The sequence below is a fragment of the Emydura macquarii genome, unplaced genomic scaffold (genome assembly GCF_026122565.2).
Source record: "Emydura macquarii macquarii isolate MOO-44397 ecotype Brisbane River unplaced genomic scaffold, CSIRO-AGI_Emac_v2 contig_1253, whole genome shotgun sequence".
In the NCBI taxonomy this organism is placed as follows: domain Eukaryota; kingdom Metazoa; phylum Chordata; order Testudines; family Chelidae; genus Emydura; species Emydura macquarii.
This window is the reverse complement of record NW_027131390.1, coordinates 12,014,533-12,034,487: the sequence shown is the minus strand read 5'-3', so window position 1 is coordinate 12,034,487 and position 19,955 is coordinate 12,014,533. Positions and strand designations below refer to the sequence as shown.

At 43.9% G+C, this 19,955-nt stretch overlaps 2 protein-coding genes across 5 annotated transcripts; one reads left to right on the top strand and one right to left on the bottom strand.

The window, feature by feature from the left end:
* Window positions 1-77: 77 nt before the first annotated feature.
* AKAP14 (A-kinase anchoring protein 14) lies at window positions 78-4,386 on the bottom strand. Of its 4 annotated transcripts, none has more exons than XM_067549704.1 (5): window positions 4,314-4,386; window positions 3,564-3,864; window positions 1,974-2,156; window positions 1,146-1,198; window positions 78-234 (listed from the first exon to the last, which is right to left on the bottom strand). In XM_067549704.1, the coding sequence occupies exons 2-5, from the start codon at window positions 3,783-3,785 to the stop codon at window positions 150-152; spliced, it is 543 nt and encodes a 180-aa protein (XP_067405805.1). In that variant the 5' UTR covers window positions 3,786-3,864; window positions 4,314-4,386; the 3' UTR covers window positions 78-149. The 4 variants fall into 4 exon arrangements, with proteins under 4 accessions (XP_067405805.1, XP_067405806.1, XP_067405807.1 ...); XM_067549705.1 differs by having other exon boundaries at window positions 1,974-2,153; XM_067549706.1 differs by lacking the exon at window positions 4,314-4,386 and having other exon boundaries at window positions 3,564-3,655; window positions 3,744-3,857.
* A 7,575-nt stretch (window positions 4,387-11,961) lies between these two features.
* LOC137153108 (putative defense protein 3) lies at window positions 11,962-19,874 on the top strand. The gene is made up of 5 exons (XM_067548170.1): window positions 11,962-12,340; window positions 13,953-14,065; window positions 15,005-15,120; window positions 15,756-15,820; window positions 18,821-19,874. The coding sequence occupies exons 1-5, from the start codon at window positions 12,133-12,135 to the stop codon at window positions 18,919-18,921; spliced, it is 603 nt and encodes a 200-aa protein (XP_067404271.1). The 5' UTR covers window positions 11,962-12,132; the 3' UTR covers window positions 18,922-19,874.
* The last annotated feature ends 81 nt before the right edge of the window (window positions 19,875-19,955 follow it).

The window sequence follows — 19,955 nt, the reverse complement described above, 5'->3', positions numbered from 1 at the left end:
CTGGCACTTGGCTAATTCAGAATAGCTGGTAAAAGAGAAGGAAAGGAAAACAAAAAACCCATTGCAGTGCCCTTAGTTTATTTTCCATATAACACCAATAGACTATAGGTGCCCTTTTGAATTGGATTTAGTCTGAAGTAAATGTTTATTTAGAAAGTGATGCTGTCCATGAGAATCATCTTGCTTTCAATGATGTCTTTGAGCCACTTTTCTCTAAACCGACACTGGCCTGGTCTAGGGGGGGAAAAAAGGACAAATAGATGAAGAACATAGGTAGCAGTTAGCTGCAAATCAGAGTTCAGTTGCAGTTAACTGCAAAGAGGTGGCAAGCCTTTGAAGTGGGCAAGCCTATCCCCTAGAAGAAGGAGGTTTTGTAGGCCTGTGTAAATCCATCACTAATTCAGTAGGCAGGAAGTAGACACCCATGGAGCATGTCCATGCTGGGATAAGGAACTCGGCTAGCTCGATGTGGTCTGAGTGTGTTTTGCTTGGTGAGATTTTTAGGGTCATTTCTCTGAGTAGCATGGACAGGATTTTTTTTTTTTTTTATTAAGAACTCTGCTATAGCCAGCTCATTTTCCTTCCTCTGTCCTATAACTTGCTTTTGGTATAAAAAGATAAGTTTATGTTGATCTGTTCAAATGCTGGTGGAGCTAGGTTGTGCTCCCAGGTTATATAAAACCATGAGTTGTTACTAGCATTCCACATACACATCCCGGATTAGACTCTTAGCCCTGCTTCATCCCTATTGTGCCACAAAGACCGGAAACAGACTGGAACTCCCCATGCAGGGAGTCCCCAACATGTGCAGAGTCACCACAGTTGACTTATGTCACCACCACCCAGCCCTGGTGCAGGGGAGAGAGGGGCATGGCCAAAGCATAATATCCTCGGTTGGTGTAAATTAGAGTAGCCAATAGCAGGGCAGGTCCAGACAGCATCAGTGTGCAGTAACTGACTCCCTGGCAGGCTCGACGGCAGCATAGCTGAGTATAACTTGGCCACAGTGGAGGATCTGTCCACATTTCTAAAATAGCTGGACATACCTGAAATTAACCATGTTTTATGCACAATTGCTAGGCACCTTCTACATTGGTTCGTTGCTTTTAAAAAAAAAAAAAAAAAAGCTACAGAACAAAATATACCTGTGAATGAGCCTATTTGATTCCAAAATGAAGAATACCTCAACTGGCAAGGTCTGCAATAGATGAAAGTTGGGGTAGAGTTCAGACATTTACTAGAGTACAGCTAAAGCCGGTATTTTTATCAGTTAAGATTCTCTCTCTTTAAAAAGTTTGTATGTATAGAACAAGCTGGTATCTTATTCTAAGTCAGATCAGAAATGTATTTGTTTACACACTAAGTTCTAAGTCTTCCTAGAGCCAGACAGCTAGATTTTACCAACGTGCGCTACAGAATGGGAGATCAACAGGACAACCCAGAGAATTGCAACTGCGTGAATAAGCAAAAACCATCAAAGAAAGTCAGATGGGTCAGTGCAAACTTCACTTATTTTGACAGTTAGTTTTGTGATCATTCTTCATGGTATTACAGCACATATGCAAATAGTGTAGAATTAACTAAAAGACCTCAGTAGCATGGGTTACATTTTAGCCACAAAGGAGAGGGAAGGCCGAAGCACTATCAGTTTTAGTGAGGGTCTCTTAAGTTGTAGCATTCATGTCCCAGACCCCTTCCTGGAATATTACTCACAGCACACCATAGGATGTTTGCTCAATTTACAAAGAGACAGATTCAAACCAGAATCTTGATTGCAGAGGGATAAAGTACTGGTTTAATTGCTTGTGCAGTTACGAACTACACTCACTCACTTGAAACAAATTGACACCCCTCCCTCCCACTATCATAATTTAATCTGCTGCTTTCTCTCTCCACAGACGAAGTAAAGTTAGATTTTTACTCTCATCTCAAAGGAAAAAATGAGATGGTTGAGTAATATTCTGCATACTTACAGGTGGTTTAATTTTGGAGATCTCGATGATGAAATAGATACTCGCTGTTGCCTGGGGGATGGGCTTCCTGCATGTTGGGATGCTCCAGCGAACTCGGTAATGGTACCTCTTGCTGTACTTCAGTTCCTCTTCCTGGAGGTAGTCTGACCAGTGAAGCCAGCTTTCGTGAAACTCCCACGTCTGCTAAACATACACCACACTAAGATTTCCACTCTCTAGTACAGATGACTTAAGGAAAGTGGGGGAAAAAAGAGAGTGAGTTGTTCTTGTTTAACTCTGTTATGCAAATCCAGATTGGGACATGATGAAAAGGAAATGCTACTTTTAAACACTGTCTAATCAGTCACCTCATAAACTTATTGCTGCCATATATTACTGTGGCAATTGTTTAACAAGATTCACAGAAGATTTGATATACACAGAGCAGTGTTTGCAGTAACAGAAGGCAAGTTAAAGTTAGCTGGATTGTCATTCTAATGCTTCCAAGCAAAAGCTTGATTGTCTGTAGAGTTAAGAAGGATTTTTCTTCAGTCTAGTGCATACAGTAGTTGACTAGGTGCATTTCTTATATGTGGCACTTTTCATTCACAAAGCACCTTAAAAACCATGATCTTGTGAGGCAAGTTAATATTTTCCACGTTTTGCAGCTGGGGACATGAAGACGGCTTTAGGTTCAAGTTTTCAAAATGTGTGTCTAAGCTCTCTGCTGCTATGTCATTTCCTGTATTCGTGTGACCTTGGACCCTCAGATGTACATTTAAGCTCTATTCAGGTTCTTTGATATTTCATGTAGCATTTGTGAAAAGCTGGATAGTGAAGGTGACGATTAAAAAGAACATATTAAATAGTCTAAACCCAGATCCTCAGAGGTTTTTAGGTGCCTAACTCCCATTGATTTTAATGGTAGACACCTAAATAAATATCTATCAGGATCCAGGCCTAAGCTGCTAAAGACAATCTCACTGCATGGACATACTTGTGAGTCTCCTCCAAAGGCCGTTAGGACATTGGGTTTTGCAGATGGGAACAAGAAGGAAATGGAGGGCACCCAAGCATGTGAGGAAAGAGGGTGTCCTAGTCAATTGGAAAGGCACGCCAGGGTGCCATTGAGTAGTTAAAGGGTCTGCTAAGGAAATGAATTGGGGGCAGGAAACCCGAGTGAATCTTGGAAGGCAGTGAGAAGGGTTTCAGATGCCCAAAAAGAGCATTGGGAGCAGTCAGGGAACAGAACCAGCTCCAGAAAATGCCCAAACACCTTTCTGCATGATTGAGGTGACGTCTCAGTGGGTGTTTGAAGCTCTCCTGGTGTTAGGCTGCCACTACTGAGAGTCAGGCTGAGAAGTTCAACCTCCTCCCATACACACACACACACACATTTATTGGGCACTGTTAAGGTAGACTGCTCTACAAACACATCTGAACCAAGGGCCCTGGGCTTCTATTTGGAAAGTACCCAGTAAACTACAGTGCTACCAGCAATTAATAATAGACAGTAACTTTGCTCGTCGACTTCACAGGGAGTAGGAGCAGGGCCTGAGAGCTCAGTACATTTACAGCTATACTGAATGAAAGGATGGCTCTGTAACTTACAGACATGTATTCCTCAATTTGCTGCTGTCCCCGCTCCACTGTGAAATCCTTGCCCGAGGTCCATTGAATATTTTGGATGATGTAACCAGCTTCTGAAAACACAATAGGCTGCGTAAGCCGCCTGCTGGGGCTCTGCCACACTAAAGGACCTCGAATGGAGCAGGCTTTGTATTTCAATACCTCTCTTTTTTTCTTGCAAATCTCGAAGATGCTCTTTTGCATCCCTGATTACATTTTCAATTAAAATGTCTACTTTTTCTTTGATGGCAGCATTTTCATCTCCCACATCCATCAGCATCAGCTTTAGAGAAAGAAATTGACAAATTCACTAAGAGAAGGTTAATACATGAAACTTGGGTAGAGCTGGGCTTTCTTGCCTAATCTACCCCAACAGACCTTCAGCTGATCTGGAAAGAGAGAGCAAACCAGCAGCTGCTTTCATTGGCCAATTCCCTTCTAGCCCCTGACCCCTCATTTCCTATTATATACCCACATCTAACGCTAGTCATAAAATATCTACCCACCAGTATTAGAAAGCAGTTGCTGCTGCTCTCATAAACCAGCTAGGTTGAGTGTATTGGACTGATCTCTTTGGCTGCTGCAATAAGATGCGGAGGGAAGTTCAGATTTAGTTGGCAGGTCCCGCTGACGAGCACTGTGATATTCCTGGTGAGTCATATTTGGGCTCAAACGTGGCACTGAATTCTTCAGGTCCCCGGGGGAGGGCAGTGGAACTGCTCTCATGCCTACCTGTCTGAATGCACCTGGCACGGTTTTTCCTTAGTGCTGGGATCTCCTCTATCCCCCGTAGGCTGCAAATTCCCAGGGCTCATTAAGCAGCTGGCTCGCAGGGTTCCTTAGAAGAGTGTTTGCACACAGCCGTCACCCAGGCAACGCTGGTGCCAGCCAATAGAGAAACAGAGTCGATGTGCAGGCATTCCATTGTGTTTTAAGAAAAGAAAAAGAAGTGCTCAAAGTTTGGCCTTTCAGTGTCGGCATCATGACTGTGCCAATATTAACAGTGACAAGAGGGTCCCGGTCCTGCTCCCATTCAACAAGATCAGGCCCTCAGACTGGAGCTCCAGGGAGCAAATTCTGTCTTCGTCTATGTCTGTGCTGCACCAAGCATGCAGTAATTATCCTAACGAGGCCTTGGGCTGAACTTCATGGAAGAGTCCTGCTAGGGAACGGGGCCAGCGTTAGCCGGAAGAGGGATTGCGGGATCCAGTAGACTTTTTTCATCACCACCTCCTATGGCTGTGACATTTACAGTTTCATGGTGGGGAACACCTGCAAGGGGTGAGGAGAGATTGTTCTATCCCTGGTTATCCTGCGTAGGATTTCCTAGGTTCCCTGTGCATAGCCTTACCCTGAATTCAGCAGAGGAAGCTTGCAGGGAGTCAAATCTTCCCTGGGTGTCTGCTGGTGAACAGAAAGGGGACTTGCTTGAGTTCTTCACCATTTATTAGGTCTGGTGCTCTGCACTCTCATGAGCCCCCAAGGGGATGGCACAGTGGGACAACACTGTCTGCAGTCGTATTTCCATTCCCTTGTATCTGCCACCAGCCACAAACTGCCCTATGCTCTCGCTGTGTGTGGGTCCTCCACATCATTCAGGCCAGGCCTGAACTCAGACACTGGGCTTCTTTTTGGCAAACTTTCCCCCGGCCCCCCCCCCCCCCCCCCCAAAATCATAATTTCATCCCACATAATTTCTCAACCCAGAAACTTTGCTCTTCAGTCAGTTTTCACTGGTTGGCTGGCTCCACATTGAAACACGTGACAGTCCTATTGGATTTGTCCATATCACCCCAGGAATTCATCATGGTGCAAGCAAAAGTAAATTGGAACAAGTCAAGGCTTGCCTCCGAGACCTAGCTCTGGGGAAAGGGAATGTGGCTGTGTGACAAACCAAAGCTGTTAGCACGTAGGTCTGAATGAGAAATGGTGCTTGGGAAGGAAAGTATAACTCAGAGCACGTGCAGGGGAAAATAAAGGGAAGTAATTATGCAGTGGGTTACAGCATGATTTAGTGATCAGACCACAGGATAGGGACTCAGGAGAGCGCATTGCAGTTCTGGCTCTGATGCTGATTCAATGTATGTCCTTGAACAAGGCCTCAAGGCCAACTTTTGAAAAGTCCCCTCTGATTTTGGGCAGATCAGTTTGTAGGGGGTCCAGCTTTAGATATGCAAGGCCTGCTCTTCAGAGGTGTTGAGGCCCCATCCTTCTACTTGGGATCTCTGGGAGCTACAGCTGCTGGGCATCGCTGAAGATCAGCCTCTTGGGCCCAGATCCTCAAAGGTTTTTAGGCATGTAACTCGCACAGGGCCCTCTCAGATATTTCATCCCCTCCCTCCCCCTGGAGAAAATCCTCTTTGATTGGTTGCCTTCTCCACTTGATGTGAGAGCAGACAGAGCCCACCAGCTCAATGTGGCACAAATCCCTCCTCTCCTGTGAAAAATGGATCACTCTACTTCCCCCTCCTTTCTCCCTCCCAGAAATACCAGGCCTGGGAAAAGGGTGAGGAAGATGAAGAACCCTTGGAAGAACAGAAACAAGGCTGGGAGATGAGCAGTTGTGAGTTCTGGGGATGAGTGGAGAGGGCAGAACTGGTTGCTGGGCTGGGGAGACAGAATTAACTCATTAGAATTAACTAATTGTGGGGTTTGGAGAGAAGTTGGAAGCTCTGCCAAGTCATGAGTAAGAAGAAAGAGGGACCCAGGGGAAGTTGGTTTACTTTTGGGAAACAAGAAAATTACCTAGACACCAGAGAGCAATCAATGAAACCCTGCTTTGATCATTAGTGCTCTCTGGCTTGTTGTTCTTAAATGGTGTTTTACCTCCTGCCCCTCATTCAATTCACCTGATTGATCACACAGGTTTGTGCCTCGGGTGGCTGTGCTCAACACTTTGCAATAATTGTTATTTCTTTGTGTAGATTGTTCAGGAATGTAACAGCCCCATCTGTGTTCTTCCCTGGGAAATTGTATTTAAAGGTCCCAGCTGCAAAAACAGGACTTGTAATTTCCCCACTGGTGGAAGCAATAGCAGAAGCATAGGCAATGGGGCCATTGAATTTTACCAATACATCATTTAACCCTGCTTAGCGCTCCTTGGATTAAAAGGCCAGATGGATGACCCTGGCTTCCCAAAGCTTCTTGATGCTGGGCAGCATTATGGAGGGGACGAGCGACCCTGGACCAAGCCTCAGGCCAGACCCCTGCCAGTAAACCTTGAGTGCAGAGTGATTTTTTTTGTTTTGATTCACCAGCGACAAGAATTCTAGCCCCTTCAAAACACTGGGCAGGGGGTTTGCTAAAGCAGGGAGTCCTTCACTGAAGGTAGGGGAGACTCTGACAGGACAAGTCTCATGAGCCAGAAATATGGAAGCTGGGCCAAAGGGAACCAGGTGCAAGGTGCCGTTTTGACACATGCTGCAAAACTGCCCAAGAGCAGCAGGATAGATCACACCAGACCCAAAGAGGGGGATAGGATTTGAGATAGGCAACCCAGAAGAACTTACTGTCTGTCTGGCAAGAGGCAGTCCTTGTTCGTGTTGCTGTCCAGACACATGCTCTAATGTATCCAGGGTAATCATCAGAGGGGGATACTGGGAACACTGGTGGATACCAAGAACACTAAGCACCCCCTGAAAGTGACCTTCTGCAGCAACACGCTGCAGTGAAGCTGAATCGCACGCTAACCTTCCGCAACCATCTGAAGAAGGTAGCTGCAAAGACGAAGACCAGCATCAATCATGGCAAGCGCAAGCTGGGAGGGGGATCAGTATCTGTGTTGCAGACATCAGCAATGGCCCTTGTGTGCTCCGTAGCTGAGTACTGTGCACCCGTGTGGACCAGAAGTAGCCACGCTCAACTTGCTGCTGTCCAACTGAATACTGCAATGCGATGCATCACTGGAACCCTCAAGTCAACCCCAACACCTTGGCTGCTGGTCTGTTGCACATTGCTCCCCCATCCATGCACCATGATGTTACAACCCTTTGGGAATTCCAGAGGATCATGGAAAATGAATGTCTTCCCATCCACCAGGATCTTAACAACGTCCCTCACCATTGCTTGAAGTCACGTACGTACTTTTGGACCCACTTGTTTAACCTCCAGCAATGCAACTTCAACCCTGAGGAAGCTTGGAAAGCCGAATGGAGTTCACAAGAAGGTACAAATAAATACCTTGTGAAAGATCAGACACAGAAGAATCCTGGCTTCGATCTCCCATGAAGCTCATGGGCAGCCCTAAACCGCATGGGCACAAACCATGGAAAATGCGGATACTTGCTGCACAAATGGAAAATTAAAGACTCTCCAGTGTGCGACTGTGGTCATTCAGAACAGACCAGGGAACATATAACAGCTCAATGGCCAATTCAGAAATACAAAGGAGGCATCACAGCAATACTCTCTGCTACTCCAGATGCAATTATCTGGCTTAACCATCTGAATGTAAAATGATAGTTGTTGCTCTATATCAGCCATTCAAAGAGGAAGATCAGAGAGGGAATTTCTTCCATTTGTCTATCAAGTTGTGCTTCATAAGGTGAGAAGAGTCCTGCCACTGGACTTCCATAGGAAATAGCTCCATTTGGCCCAAGTGAGAGTATTATGGGTTGCCATGTGTCCAGGTTTTCCCATGATCATCCATTTTTTGAGGTAGCTGCCCTGGGAAATCTGTACACATGCTCAGTACACACTGCCAGCTGTCCAGTTCTATGGGCTCAGGATCAACCCAGATGTCCCTTTTTTAAACCTCAGATATGGCAACCCTATGGAATGTGGCTGGGTTCCCCCCCTTGTGGACAGTCACCCAGCTGCTGTATTGGACCCAACCTTTGCATCCCACATGCTTCCTGGGTCTGGGCAGGGTCCAGACACTGGCTCTAAATCTGCCCTCTCAGGCATGCTCTGTTGATCTGGGGAATTGGCCTGTACAATTTATGAGCTTATGAGATTATGAACGCTCTGTATGTATCTTTACCAAGCTGCAAACTCCATTTTTAACATGCAGCCCTTCGCTGTCCCTATGTCTCCCTATTGGACTGGAATTCCAAAGGTGGGTGGCAAAAGGGTAACAGAAGAGGGTTGTTAGCTTAAGTGCTTGACCATCGAAATGTAATAGCTCTAGACCAAAGCCTGACTCCCAGTCCAGAGACCTAGTTTGTCAGGGAGAGGTTGCCTAACTATGAAGTTAGCTGGTAGGATTCTGTTGTCACCTGTTGAGGCTGACCAGGGAGTTACCTCTGAAGGGGCTGGTAGGATACAAAGGGCAGAAGCTACTGTTTGCATGCAGTCATTCTCTCGCCAGCCATCTTTCACCTGTTTAAGATAAGGGAAGCTGCTGCAGGTGCCCTATGAGGTGGGGGAACCCTGCCTGCCTGAGCACAGATGGTCCTCCAAGGAGTCCCGGGGGAAGGACTGAGCCACAGTGAGAAGAAGTGCACATAGATTTTTATTATTTTTGTGTGGATCTACATATATCTCTTGTGATTAAGTAAAGAGCAACAGCAGTGTAAAGCCCTGTACAAAGTGACTGTGTGTGTTATATGCCACACTTCTCATGCACGTCCTGAGAGAGTTAAACTGTAACCCAGAAGCCTCACACCGTCAGTGGGATAAATTATGGAGGGGTATCTGGGGGGGTCCGTGCTGGCTCTGGGGATGTAAGGCAGTGGGCTGAGGGGCTCCCTTTCTGTGAAGGGGTAACTGGCAAAGAGTTGGTGCCCAGGAAATATGCTACAGCCAGCTGAGCCCCAGGGAAGCTTACAGGACCTGGGGAGCCAGAGGTTTGGATTCCTCTCTCAGCAATCTGGTGAGTGGCCAACAGGGTCGCTTGACCAGGTCTGTGACAGGGAGCTAAAAGGATCTTTGCAAACACACTCAGGGGCAGACACGCTTCCACCCAGGTAGTGATCTCTCACCCAGCACATTGGTGCTGCTGTGCTTTGCACTGGGAAAGGGAACCAGGAGATAGGCATCGGCCTTGTAGAGAATTCCTTCCGGATAGCCACTGTTATCTGTTCCTTTTCACTCCATTTCATAGCATCTAAAGTCCCAGTGCCTGAGGTGGGGCAGAAGGGAAGTCTATGGGTACCAAACAGGTGGCATGTTGATTTTCTGGAAGACTGAGGATAATCAGACTCAAAGTGGCCCTTTCACCAGCCATACAGTTTACGCTGGGATGCCAGTGAGCTTCACAGCGTCAGCAGCAGGGGACTTGGCATCCTTTCTTTCCCTCCTTTCTGACCCCCTCTTCCTTCTCCATTTTCTCTCTCTGATCTTCACACACAATCTCCCTTTTTTCATCATCTGTTCTGTCCCCTCCCACTCTCCTGACTGGCTTGTGACAGGATATTTGGGCTTTGTGTTTAATTGATTCCCAAGTTGTCTCCGTCATTCAAAAGATAGGCTGAGGCAGGAAGCATGATGAGTTGGTCACTGACTGAAAACAAAGCCACATGATCTGTATTAGCTGCCACCCCAGCTAACTTATAACACTGTGTCCTTAGAGCTACCACACAGGGTGTCCTCAGAAAAGTACTAGGTCTCTCAGTGCTCATCAACACAAATAGTATTTTAAGGCTCAGACAAGAGATGGGTCCAATGGGAGCCCCCTCCAAATGTGGGGAAATTCAGGCCCAAATTTTGGGTCTAATTTGAGCCAGATTGCATTCTTTTTTATACTGCTGTAGAACCAAGGAAGTTTCATTTACTTCAGTACATGTACACTTTATTTCATTTTTTAAAAATATCTGGGTGAAATCTAATTTTTAGATGGTTCTATTACCAAGACATCAGTAAAATGGATTAGCGTCGTTGTCGTTATAACATGAGAAGGCCATAGGCAGCTTCCCCATCATGCATATGTTAATCATAAAAGACCCGATTTTCAGAAGTGCTGAGCACCCTTAACTACCATTGACTTCAGTGGGGTCTAGAAATGCTTAGTGTTTCAGACAATCAGGCTCTTCCATTGGTGAGGAATGTGTGTAGATGAAGGCCTGATTCTCCATTCACACTGGTTCTACCCCAGTCTTTTGCCTCCTGATTTCCATCAGTGTGAGCAGAGTAGATCAAATGTTCTGTTGTTTTATGTCTTTTGTTCCTTGTTTTGCACTCTTGGTGTCCCACAAAGGGGTCAAAGCTGTTTTCCTCTTTCCTTGCCTCTGCCTACAAACTCCCTTCCCCTTTCACGGCTCTTTAATCTTCCTTTAATCTCTCCTTGCTTAACCTTGTGAAGGTTTCTGTAAATTTCTCACCAGCAATGTGAACAAATGTCCATTTATTCTTGTTAGGGTACAGAGAGAACTTGGCCAGCCTTGACATTTGCCATACAAGCAAAGACTTTGAAGAGAAAGTTGATAAGCCCTTTAATCTTTCTTATGATAATGTTCAGGAATTCTGACCCATGCATTTTCAGCACCTCCCTTGCATTTTCTAGTGCTAACTCCCATTTGGCTGGAAAACATTCTTTTTTTTTAATGTCAGTGAGTCTAAACAGAGCAATAGCAATTCAGTAGAAAATGTCACTTCTAAATGTGTAGATTGCGATCAGTGAATTTGCTTTCAGTTGTAGGTAGTTTAACTGTGATTATGTAAAAAGAAAGGCATAAACCCTTCACATCTCCAGGCCACGTGTTTGTTCTGGCATCACTTACCCATGAAAGATTAATGCAAAGGAGAGAGCTGTTAGGACACAAAATGTCGGGTGGGGGAATGGATGGTTCAGGGGACTGATAACAAGGATATAAAATCTTTACTCCCTAGAACAGATTTGTTTATAGCCCAGGCTGGTAGTAGCCAAAAATTACTAGAGTCTGATAGCTGTTCAGTGGCCTATTACAGCAAAAATACCAGAAGAGTGGGGGAGTCTGAGGGGCCAGCAGTTCTGAATACATGAAAGGGAAGTGGGCAGGCAGACAAAGGCAGCAGAGAAGGATGGGTTACATTTATTATTTGCGTTTCTATAGAGCACCAGTATTCAGAAGGGAACTGCCCTCCTTTCCCAACTAATGCTCAGTATATTGAGAGAATCCAACAGTGTGAAGCTTGGATCGGGGGGCTCAGATCTCAAGGTTTGGTTCAGGCCCATTTCCAGCAAAATGCAGACGGGTCACCTTATCCCTACAGCATTTGGGCTTTACACAACACCTGAAGGACAAGGTCCCTGTCCTGAACTGCTCACTGAGACAAACAGAAAACCAGGAACAACTCCAGCACAGGGAGGCTTGGAGACCTCTTGGCAAGGTGATTAACATAGGAAAGCATGGAGGAAGAAGTGGGTTGTAAGGAGGGAAGTGAAAGCAAAATGCCCTTAGGTTTTCTGAAAGATTCCTTATGCGGATAGCAAAAAGCTAGAAATCTCTGAATGCAGTACTTATTCAGAGGACATGTGTGCAAAAAGCATTCAAAACCCCAGGCTAGAAATCAATTTGTCGAGGGTAAATGACTCAGCAGAACCCTCCTCCTCTTTCCTCTGTCTTAAACATTTCTGCAATCAAAGAGAATTTATTCTTGATTCGAAGGAGAGGCAGCCCCTTGCTCCCCAGTCATGGCTCACTGGAGTCCTTCACTTCTCCTTGGCTACATCGTCTTTTGGACCATTATGTGTCCATGTGTTTCTTTTCCAACAGGAGCCCCAGCATCAGCCTGTGAGAATATGATGCCTGTGCATATGGGGGTCGAGCCCCAGCCAAGTCCAGCCCCCTATGAGTTCCAGGTGGATGCACCTTCCTTCATGAACAGGCAGCCGATAAATGGTAATTAAGTTCCAACTTCTTAATTGGATTGTTAAGATTCACTTAAAATCCATGATTTCTTCATAGTTGTTTGCATTTGGCATGATTTCTGTGTAAAAGGGTAAGTATTATTTAGTGGGCTTCTCTTTTTCACTGTGTTTTCTCTCTAAAATGTGTTTAGTAAAACGTTTTTTAGCGAGATGAATTAAAACCACTGTGAGCAGCTCACTAGGACAAGATGAGTAGAAAAAAAAAATCAGAGAACTACATGTAGATGAAAGTTGCCACTACAAACACTATGTAAGTTATTTTAAAGCCTGCCAGGTCTGTGTGCCAGGCACGTAACCATGCCATGGCTGGTTTCAGGAGAGCAAACTGCATTCTGTTATAGTGCTGCTGATAATCTAGTGATGAATCAGACAGATGTTAGCCTCTCATAGGATGAATCCGACATCTGCCAGCATTGGGACAATGCTATTAAATCAGTCTATGATTTTAACAGGCACCAGATAGCTCAGGGAATTCTTAACTGGTGCAGGGCTATCACTGGTAGGTCAGTGATTGTATCTGTACCAAGTCAGTAATTCGAAATTAACATCTGTTAGCTCTTTGGTGGCCATTGTGAAATGACGTGGTGGTCAGATGGGTAACCGAGGCTAGAGAAGAGATGTGATTTTCCCAGGTCCTACAGTGAGTCCGTGGTGGAGTTGGGAATGGAAGCCAGGAGTCCTGACTCCCTGTCCTGTGCACTAGTAACAAGACCATCCTTCCCCCTGCTGACTCATGCTGGGTTACTTGCCTAGCATCCAGTGCAGTGTCTTCTTCCTTTCCTTTCAGACCCAATATGTCTCACGTCTTTCTTCTTCTCCTCTGTCTGTGGCTACCATTTGGTCCTTTCTGCCCTCCTTTTGCAAGGACCCAGTTTCCCTCTCCTCACTTCTCCGCCTAGGGCATTCTCTGCTCTGTACTTTTTCCAATTCTAATATATCTTTTTTGAGATGTGGTGACCATAACTGCACACAGAATTCAGGCCCTGTCCCCTTGTAGACCCTGGCTGCCTCCTGGAGGTGGAATGTGCTGCTGTTCACGGTCAGGAAAGGAGGAGGAAGCCTTAGGTGCCTACTTAGAAGCCCCAGCAGGAGTAGCACTTAGGAGCAGGGAGAACAAGCTGAAGAGGAAAACTTGCTCACTGTCCCACCCTGCTTATAACCGCAATGGGAGCTGCACCTGGTTACCCCAGGGCAGAAATTTGTCTAAAGTCTTTTTCACAGTCAGTCTCTGTGATACTTATTTTGCCCCCAGTACCATAGTAAAGGAGCAACTCACCCTTCTCATAGGCCCTGGTGAGATAGAGAGTTGCTATCATCTCCATTTCGGGGATGGGGAAACCGAGGCACAGAGAGACTTAGTGACCAGCCCAGGGTACCCCAAGAAGTCAGTGGCAAAACAGCAAATTGAACCAGGCTCTCCTGAGTCCCAGGCTGGCACACTAATCGCTGGGCTATTTTGGCAGACACAACTGATGTGCCAGGATGCATCTGGTGTATTGTTGTAGGTAATAGCAGCTAGTGGCCATTTGAGAAGCCACCGCTACGGGTGATAACATGATCATGGTATATGCATTTATCGCCAGTTCAGATTGTAGGGCCGGGATACAGAGGCCTATTGCTGGAAGCTCGCACCTTTGGCTCCACTGCTGCCCTTGGCACTTGGCAGAATCCTGCCAATAATACAAAATTCTTACAGGTAAGCCGGGAGCTCCTTATTTCTATCCCTATGTGCCCCTGGTGGCTTAATAAATACTGTGAAATAAAACATCATGAGGAAACAACATACAAAAGCAAAGGCAGCTGGGAAGTAGGAGACACGATGAGATGTAAGTTCCAGAGGGGTAGCCGTGTTAGTCTGTATACAGCAAAAACAACGAGAGTCCTGTAGCACTTTAAAAACTAACAAATGTCTGCAGGCATAAGCTGCAACCAGCCCACGAAAGCTTATGCCTGCAGACATTTGTTAGTCTTTAAAGTGCTACAGGACTCTTGTTGTTTTTAATGAGATATACTGGGATCTCAGCAGTAGAACAGCCAAGCTGGATCCCCAGTAAAGCAGAATGCTTGGCCCCTGTACGCTGAGAGTGAGTTGTAGAAGAATGCACACAGATGTGATGCAACCTGAGTAACCACTAATTCTCCAAGTGCGCACTGCAACTGAGTGCAACCTTCCGTCAATACAGCCCACCTATTGGCCCTGCTGTGCTACTATGGCTTGGAGAGGTACAGAAGGGATTCCCTCCATGCAGCTGGGCAGAATCCACAGGTTTGCAGGGCTTGGATTTTGTCCTCCACTACTCCCTTTTCACATCACAGCTCTCTGGATACCACAGAATAGGGGACGGTGGGGCCAGTGCTTGTGCCCTGTAACTGCAATGGAGCTGCAGCATTGTGGCATTAATGTGTTCCCCTCCACACACCTTGAGCGGCGTGGGAGAATTTGGATTGATCAGGACATGTTGCATGGGATGTCTATTGCCCAGGATTTTGGTGAGGGGATGGATGGCGGGGTGAGGAGGGGTGTTATTGTTAAGGAAACTGGGGGGGATTTTTTTGTTTGTTTACAAAGTGATGATACATGCACCTACAACTAACTAAACAACTAATACATGGATTGATATTCTTTTCTTTGCAGTGCTCTGGAAACCCAAAAGGTGCAATTACTCATTCTAACACTGAGTTAAAAACAAGCCTGACCACTTATACCTGGCTGCCCCCAAACTCTGGCTGCCCCCCAGTTATTACATTCATGTAAGCAGCTTTTATGAGCGATTTCCATTTTAAATGACATCCCTTCCCCCTGCAATGGTCATCTCCAGCATATTTTCTTCACCTATCCATTAATGGAGCCTTAAAAGTTTCAGTTGTTAATATAGGGCAGGATTTTCAAAAGCACCTAAGTGATTCTAGAGCATAAGACCCATTGGCTTTCATGGTCTTTTGCTCCTAAGTCACTTGGGTGAAATGTTCAAAAACACCTATAATACCTAGGGGATCGATCAGAAGCAGGGTCCTCCCAGACATGTGAAAGCTGCACATAACTAATGAGCATTGATTGACACCATTAGGGTTACAAATTATATTAAAGCAGAAGAATGTTGCTATACTACTAGAGGATACTACCAAGATCCTGCAGGAATAGTATTTTGATCCTTTCTGGGAGTGGAAACCCATCAACCAGACACAGCTCACCCTTTTATGTGCAAGGAAAGGGTGGATTCACTTTTCCGTGTTAGGCTATATTACCATATGCTAATGAATTTATAAGCAAGCCAGCAGTGCCATCACAGAACAGCTACAATAAGTTATTGGGATATCTTCATGGGGGTGTGAGGAGGCAGTCTTCACATTTTATAACCGTTACACTGTTTTTTCCTTTTGAACAGGGCAACTGTAGCACAGTCTCGTGAAATTTATTGGCTCAGTGTCAAATCCAAAGTGATTTGGAGAGGTGAGTAATTAGTGAATTTACTAATTAAAGGCAGTAGATTGTGTATCCAACTGCCATTAACACAAATGGGAATTATAGATGCATCAAAAGAAGAGCCACTGATGTATCAGAAATGCAAAGGGTGCTCTTCTGTGTGCACTTAGTTTTGAAATTATTTTTCTTCACCATACAAGGGTTCAGCTCAGTTCATGAAACTGGAATTTATATATGTAGCTCTTAATCTCTCCTTTTAAATCATTCACTCCACACCCCTATCATCTTCGTTGCTCTTCTCTGAACTCCTTCCAGTCTGACAATCTATTTCTGTTAATATGGTGCACAAAACTAAATAAAATAGCCCACATCTCCTAGAAAGATATGACTCAAGTGTTATGGATTAAACTGTCAGCCACTGCTACTAAACTAATGGGAGTCTTGCACATAGAAGAAAAAAATAACTAGTTACCGTAACAGCTGACTCTCCAATCCCTCTGGAAAGGGGTAGAAGAGTAACTAGCAACAGTATGAATTAGTGTATGCAAATATCCAGGTCATCAGAAGGGCAGACCACTGGTTTGTTTCTGGTTCTTCTAGGGCATGACTGTCTTTCTCTCAATTCAGCTAATCAGAAAACCTTTATAACAATGTTGAGGGCCAAATGATGCATACCCACGTAACCCTACCATAAAAGTTGCCACACCTGCTGTTGCACAGCTTATGAAAAAATGAGCCACTTTATCTGTGTTAATTATATCAAGACTTAATAGCTGCACCTGCTCACATCTGAAGGTAGAACCATGTTCAACATATTGCCTGGGCTCTTAGATAGAATTAGTTCTACATTAATTTCCTAAATCCAGCTACTCATCTAAATCATAAATCACACAATTTTCATATGTTGTTCTTCCAGCTAGTATTAGGATTGCCTCTTGCAAAAGTACCTCAGTGCTGTGTTGGTATATAGCATCCTAGTCTCAAGGCCTGTTCAATGCAGGAACAGATGTCTGTTAAAGTGGCTCCAACATAATTAAGTAGGTGGCCAGTTGAGAATTTTTGAGGCAGGGAGGGGGAGTCAGGCCTCATAGATTCTGTTTCTGGTTCTATTGCTGACTCAGTGTGTGATCATGGGCAATTTATACAAACTGTGCCTCAATTTCACCATCAGTAAAACAAGGATAGGCCATGCCCCCTCAGCTACTGGGGCTTAATTCATTAACATTTGTAAAGTGCTTCAGTTCTTGACTAAATAAGAAAAGGAAGCAAAATACTGTCACCTCCCCCTTAATACAAAAACAAAAGCTCATTTTTAAGCTGATTTCTCATTAGGAAGAACAATTTTATAGCCATTATTTTAGAGACTGTCACTGCACCTTGCTTAAGGATCATTATTCCAGGGCTTTAGGGTGTAGCCAAGTGTTGTTCTGGTCTTACGTAAGATAAATCGTAGTAATAACTATCATTCTGCACCTGTCCTCATTTCTCATCTCTTCCACGATTGGTCCCCTCTTACTTCTTCTCATCATCATGGCTTTTTCAATATTGCTCTCTAGCCCTGTAACTCCTTCTCCATGCCACATTGCATGAGGTACTTTCCCACTTCTTTTCCTAAAGTGTATCTGCCATGAGGCCCACAAGTATTAACATACTGTACTGAAAATACAATCACTCAGCCTTTATGCAAAACGAGGAGAAAGACGATGCATTAAGACAGAACTTTCCTTTGGGTTTTCCAATGCAATTCATGTTGTAAGAGACAAACATAGCATCTTGTCTAGTTTGCTATACAGTGCTAAGTCCAATGTAAGGGCTTAACATAATAATGGGTTTATTTTAGGGAGAAATTCATAATTAAAACCTCCACATAGTTCATTAATTTGGGTTAGCATGCAAGTGATATACAGGACATCAGATTAGATGATCTGGTGTTCCCTTCAGCTCTTAAACTCTGACTGTACATGGAAATTGCATAAGAGTTTGAAGGATAGTATGAAGACTCATTTTAAGTGGAAAGGACAAGCTCTGAACCCACAAAACATACCTAAGATATGTCTAGAGTGAAGGAGATTTGGAACTAACACCACTGTGCTAGCTAAGCATCAAGCCTAAGTAATTCACCAGTCAGTTGATGTGCTTTGACAAAGATAGCATAGGTTATATCCGAATTTTACATTGAGTCTCTCTCATCCCAAATCAGCTGTCAACTGTCTTTAGTGGTATTCATTTCTTCTTGTAGATGCTGGGTTTAACAGCAAGAATGCTTTTGAAATGTAATTTATCTGATCTAGTCTGACTTATGGAATGACTTCCCTGAGACAGGAACAGTATATTTTAAAACCAACATAATAAATGATAGAGGAATCCCATTAGTCAGAAACATATTCAAAATCAAGAGACAAAATGTCTCATGTTAGCACTAAAGAAACAAGGCAACTGTATATCCTTTGAAAGCCTGCAATTACTCAGAACAAGGAGTGAGGAAGCAGTGAGCCTGTCATTTAACATCAGGTTATTAATGCTCAGTAGCAGTATAAAATGGCTAGAGCAGGAGACTAGGCACTTGTCTCCCTATGCTCCATTTCCCACTTTACAACCACCTTACTGTGGGAATTGGGGCATGTCACAATCTCTCTGTGCTTTGGTTTTTCCATCTAGTCTAGGTACAATACATACATATCTACCTTTGTATAAAATACGCTGTAAATGCAAAGTACAGTTTGAAATGTTTCTAAGTAGTTCATTATTGCTCTGTTCATAGTTTCCGCACATCAGCTCTGCTTAGACTTTGTAAATACATAGATAATTGCCTGAAAAATTACAGTGATTAGTAGGTATTGCTACTGATTGTGAATGGGAAGTGAACAAGGGGAAACTACTGCATTGCCTTCTCCCTGTAGTTAAAACAGAATTAAAGGGAAGGAAAAACTGAGGACCGCACTAATTTCTGTATCAATGTTTCCTCAACTGTGTAATGAAAAACTAATTCTAAATCAAAGATAATATCCAGTTTGTTTTCCAAACTAGATTCTAAAGCTACATGTGGTGCTAAGAAGTTTACATGGACAGTTACTGCTGTGACAGTGATGCCTTTCCACTTACTGCTTTTGCCTGGCTACTTTTATTAAGTGTTGGAGTTTAAGAGGATCTATTCAATGGCTAAGGAACAAATACAGGCCCTGTATACAATCACTGCATTTGCTTCTGCCATGAAGTGGATTCTGGAAGCCCAAGTGTTTGTCTACACTGTTTTGAACTATACCAAATAGTTAAAATAATACTGATACAGCTTATTCCCTACAGGAATGTTATACCAGGATAACAATGTTCTCTCTATTGCTAGTACCCTCACAGTACTAACCAATGTAATTTTAATTTTACATGATCTGTGTGCAGATGAGGCCTAAGGTTAAAGTTTAGCACAAAGACATAGTGAAATCTAGGACTGATCTGAGAAACAAAATTAATTACTTCAACTCCATTCTAGATTAGAACAACATATATAAGACCACGTTTGATTTGTATAAGGAAGGGTACACATGAGGATATCACTACACTATCTGTATACCTTTTCATTACTATTTAAGTGGTACAAAACATCATACAGAATCAACAAACAATGGCTTGCTGCAATAATATAATTAAACCTCAGTTATTTTAACAGGCATTAAACAGGCATTGTATTCATTTCTGGTTCAAGCTAGTGGTACATTAACACTAGTAAGCAACAGTACACTCCAGAAGTAATTTCTTAAAAGGTTGGTCATTTCATTAAGTAATGACTGTACTGATATTATATAAATTCTTTCAACCTCTCCATTTAGAGAAGGGTAACCTGCACTAGATCATGTGAGAGCGGGAGTTGATGGTTTTAACAGCTTTGTTACAAATAAGTTAAGGTTTAATGTTACTTGTTGCACATCAATTTCATGAGGGAACACCTCAATAAATGGTTATTTTTGCTATTTATAGAAGCTTAGTAGTCTATTAGTATATGTGTAGAGGTTACACAGCTTACTGAAAATAACAGGTATATAAATAAGATAGAGTGCAGGGGAGAGTTAGATTTAACTTCTGTTGCAAGTTTCTTAGCTGGAAGCACATTTATAACTTTAGGATAATTGCCTGCTTCTGCTGTGTATTCCTTTTTGTATGTTTCAGA

Excerpts from the sequence above, each read along its gene's own strand:
- AKAP14 (XM_067549704.1), bottom strand. The coding sequence starts at position 3,785 with ATGCAAAAGAGCATCTTCGAGATTTGCAAGAAAAAAAGAGAGGTATTG. Across the intron at positions 1,199-1,973 it reads TCTCCAAAATTAAACCACCT|ACCTTGCCAGTTGAGGTATT; the intron begins GTAAGTATGCAG and ends CATCTATTGCAG. Across the intron at positions 235-1,145 it reads TCAAATAGGCTCATTCACAG|ACCAGGCCAGTGTCGGTTTA; the intron begins GTATATTTTGTT and ends TTCCCCCCCTAG.
- LOC137153108 (XM_067548170.1), top strand. The coding sequence starts at position 12,133 with ATGGCTCACTGGAGTCCTTCACTTCTCCTTGGCTACATCGTCTTTTGG. Across the intron at positions 12,341-13,952 it reads GAACAGGCAGCCGATAAATG|TTCAGATTGTAGGGCCGGGA; the intron begins GTAATTAAGTTC and ends ATTTATCGCCAG. Across the intron at positions 14,066-15,004 it reads ATAATACAAAATTCTTACAG|TGCTCTGGAAACCCAAAAGG; the intron begins GTAAGCCGGGAG and ends TTTTCTTTGCAG.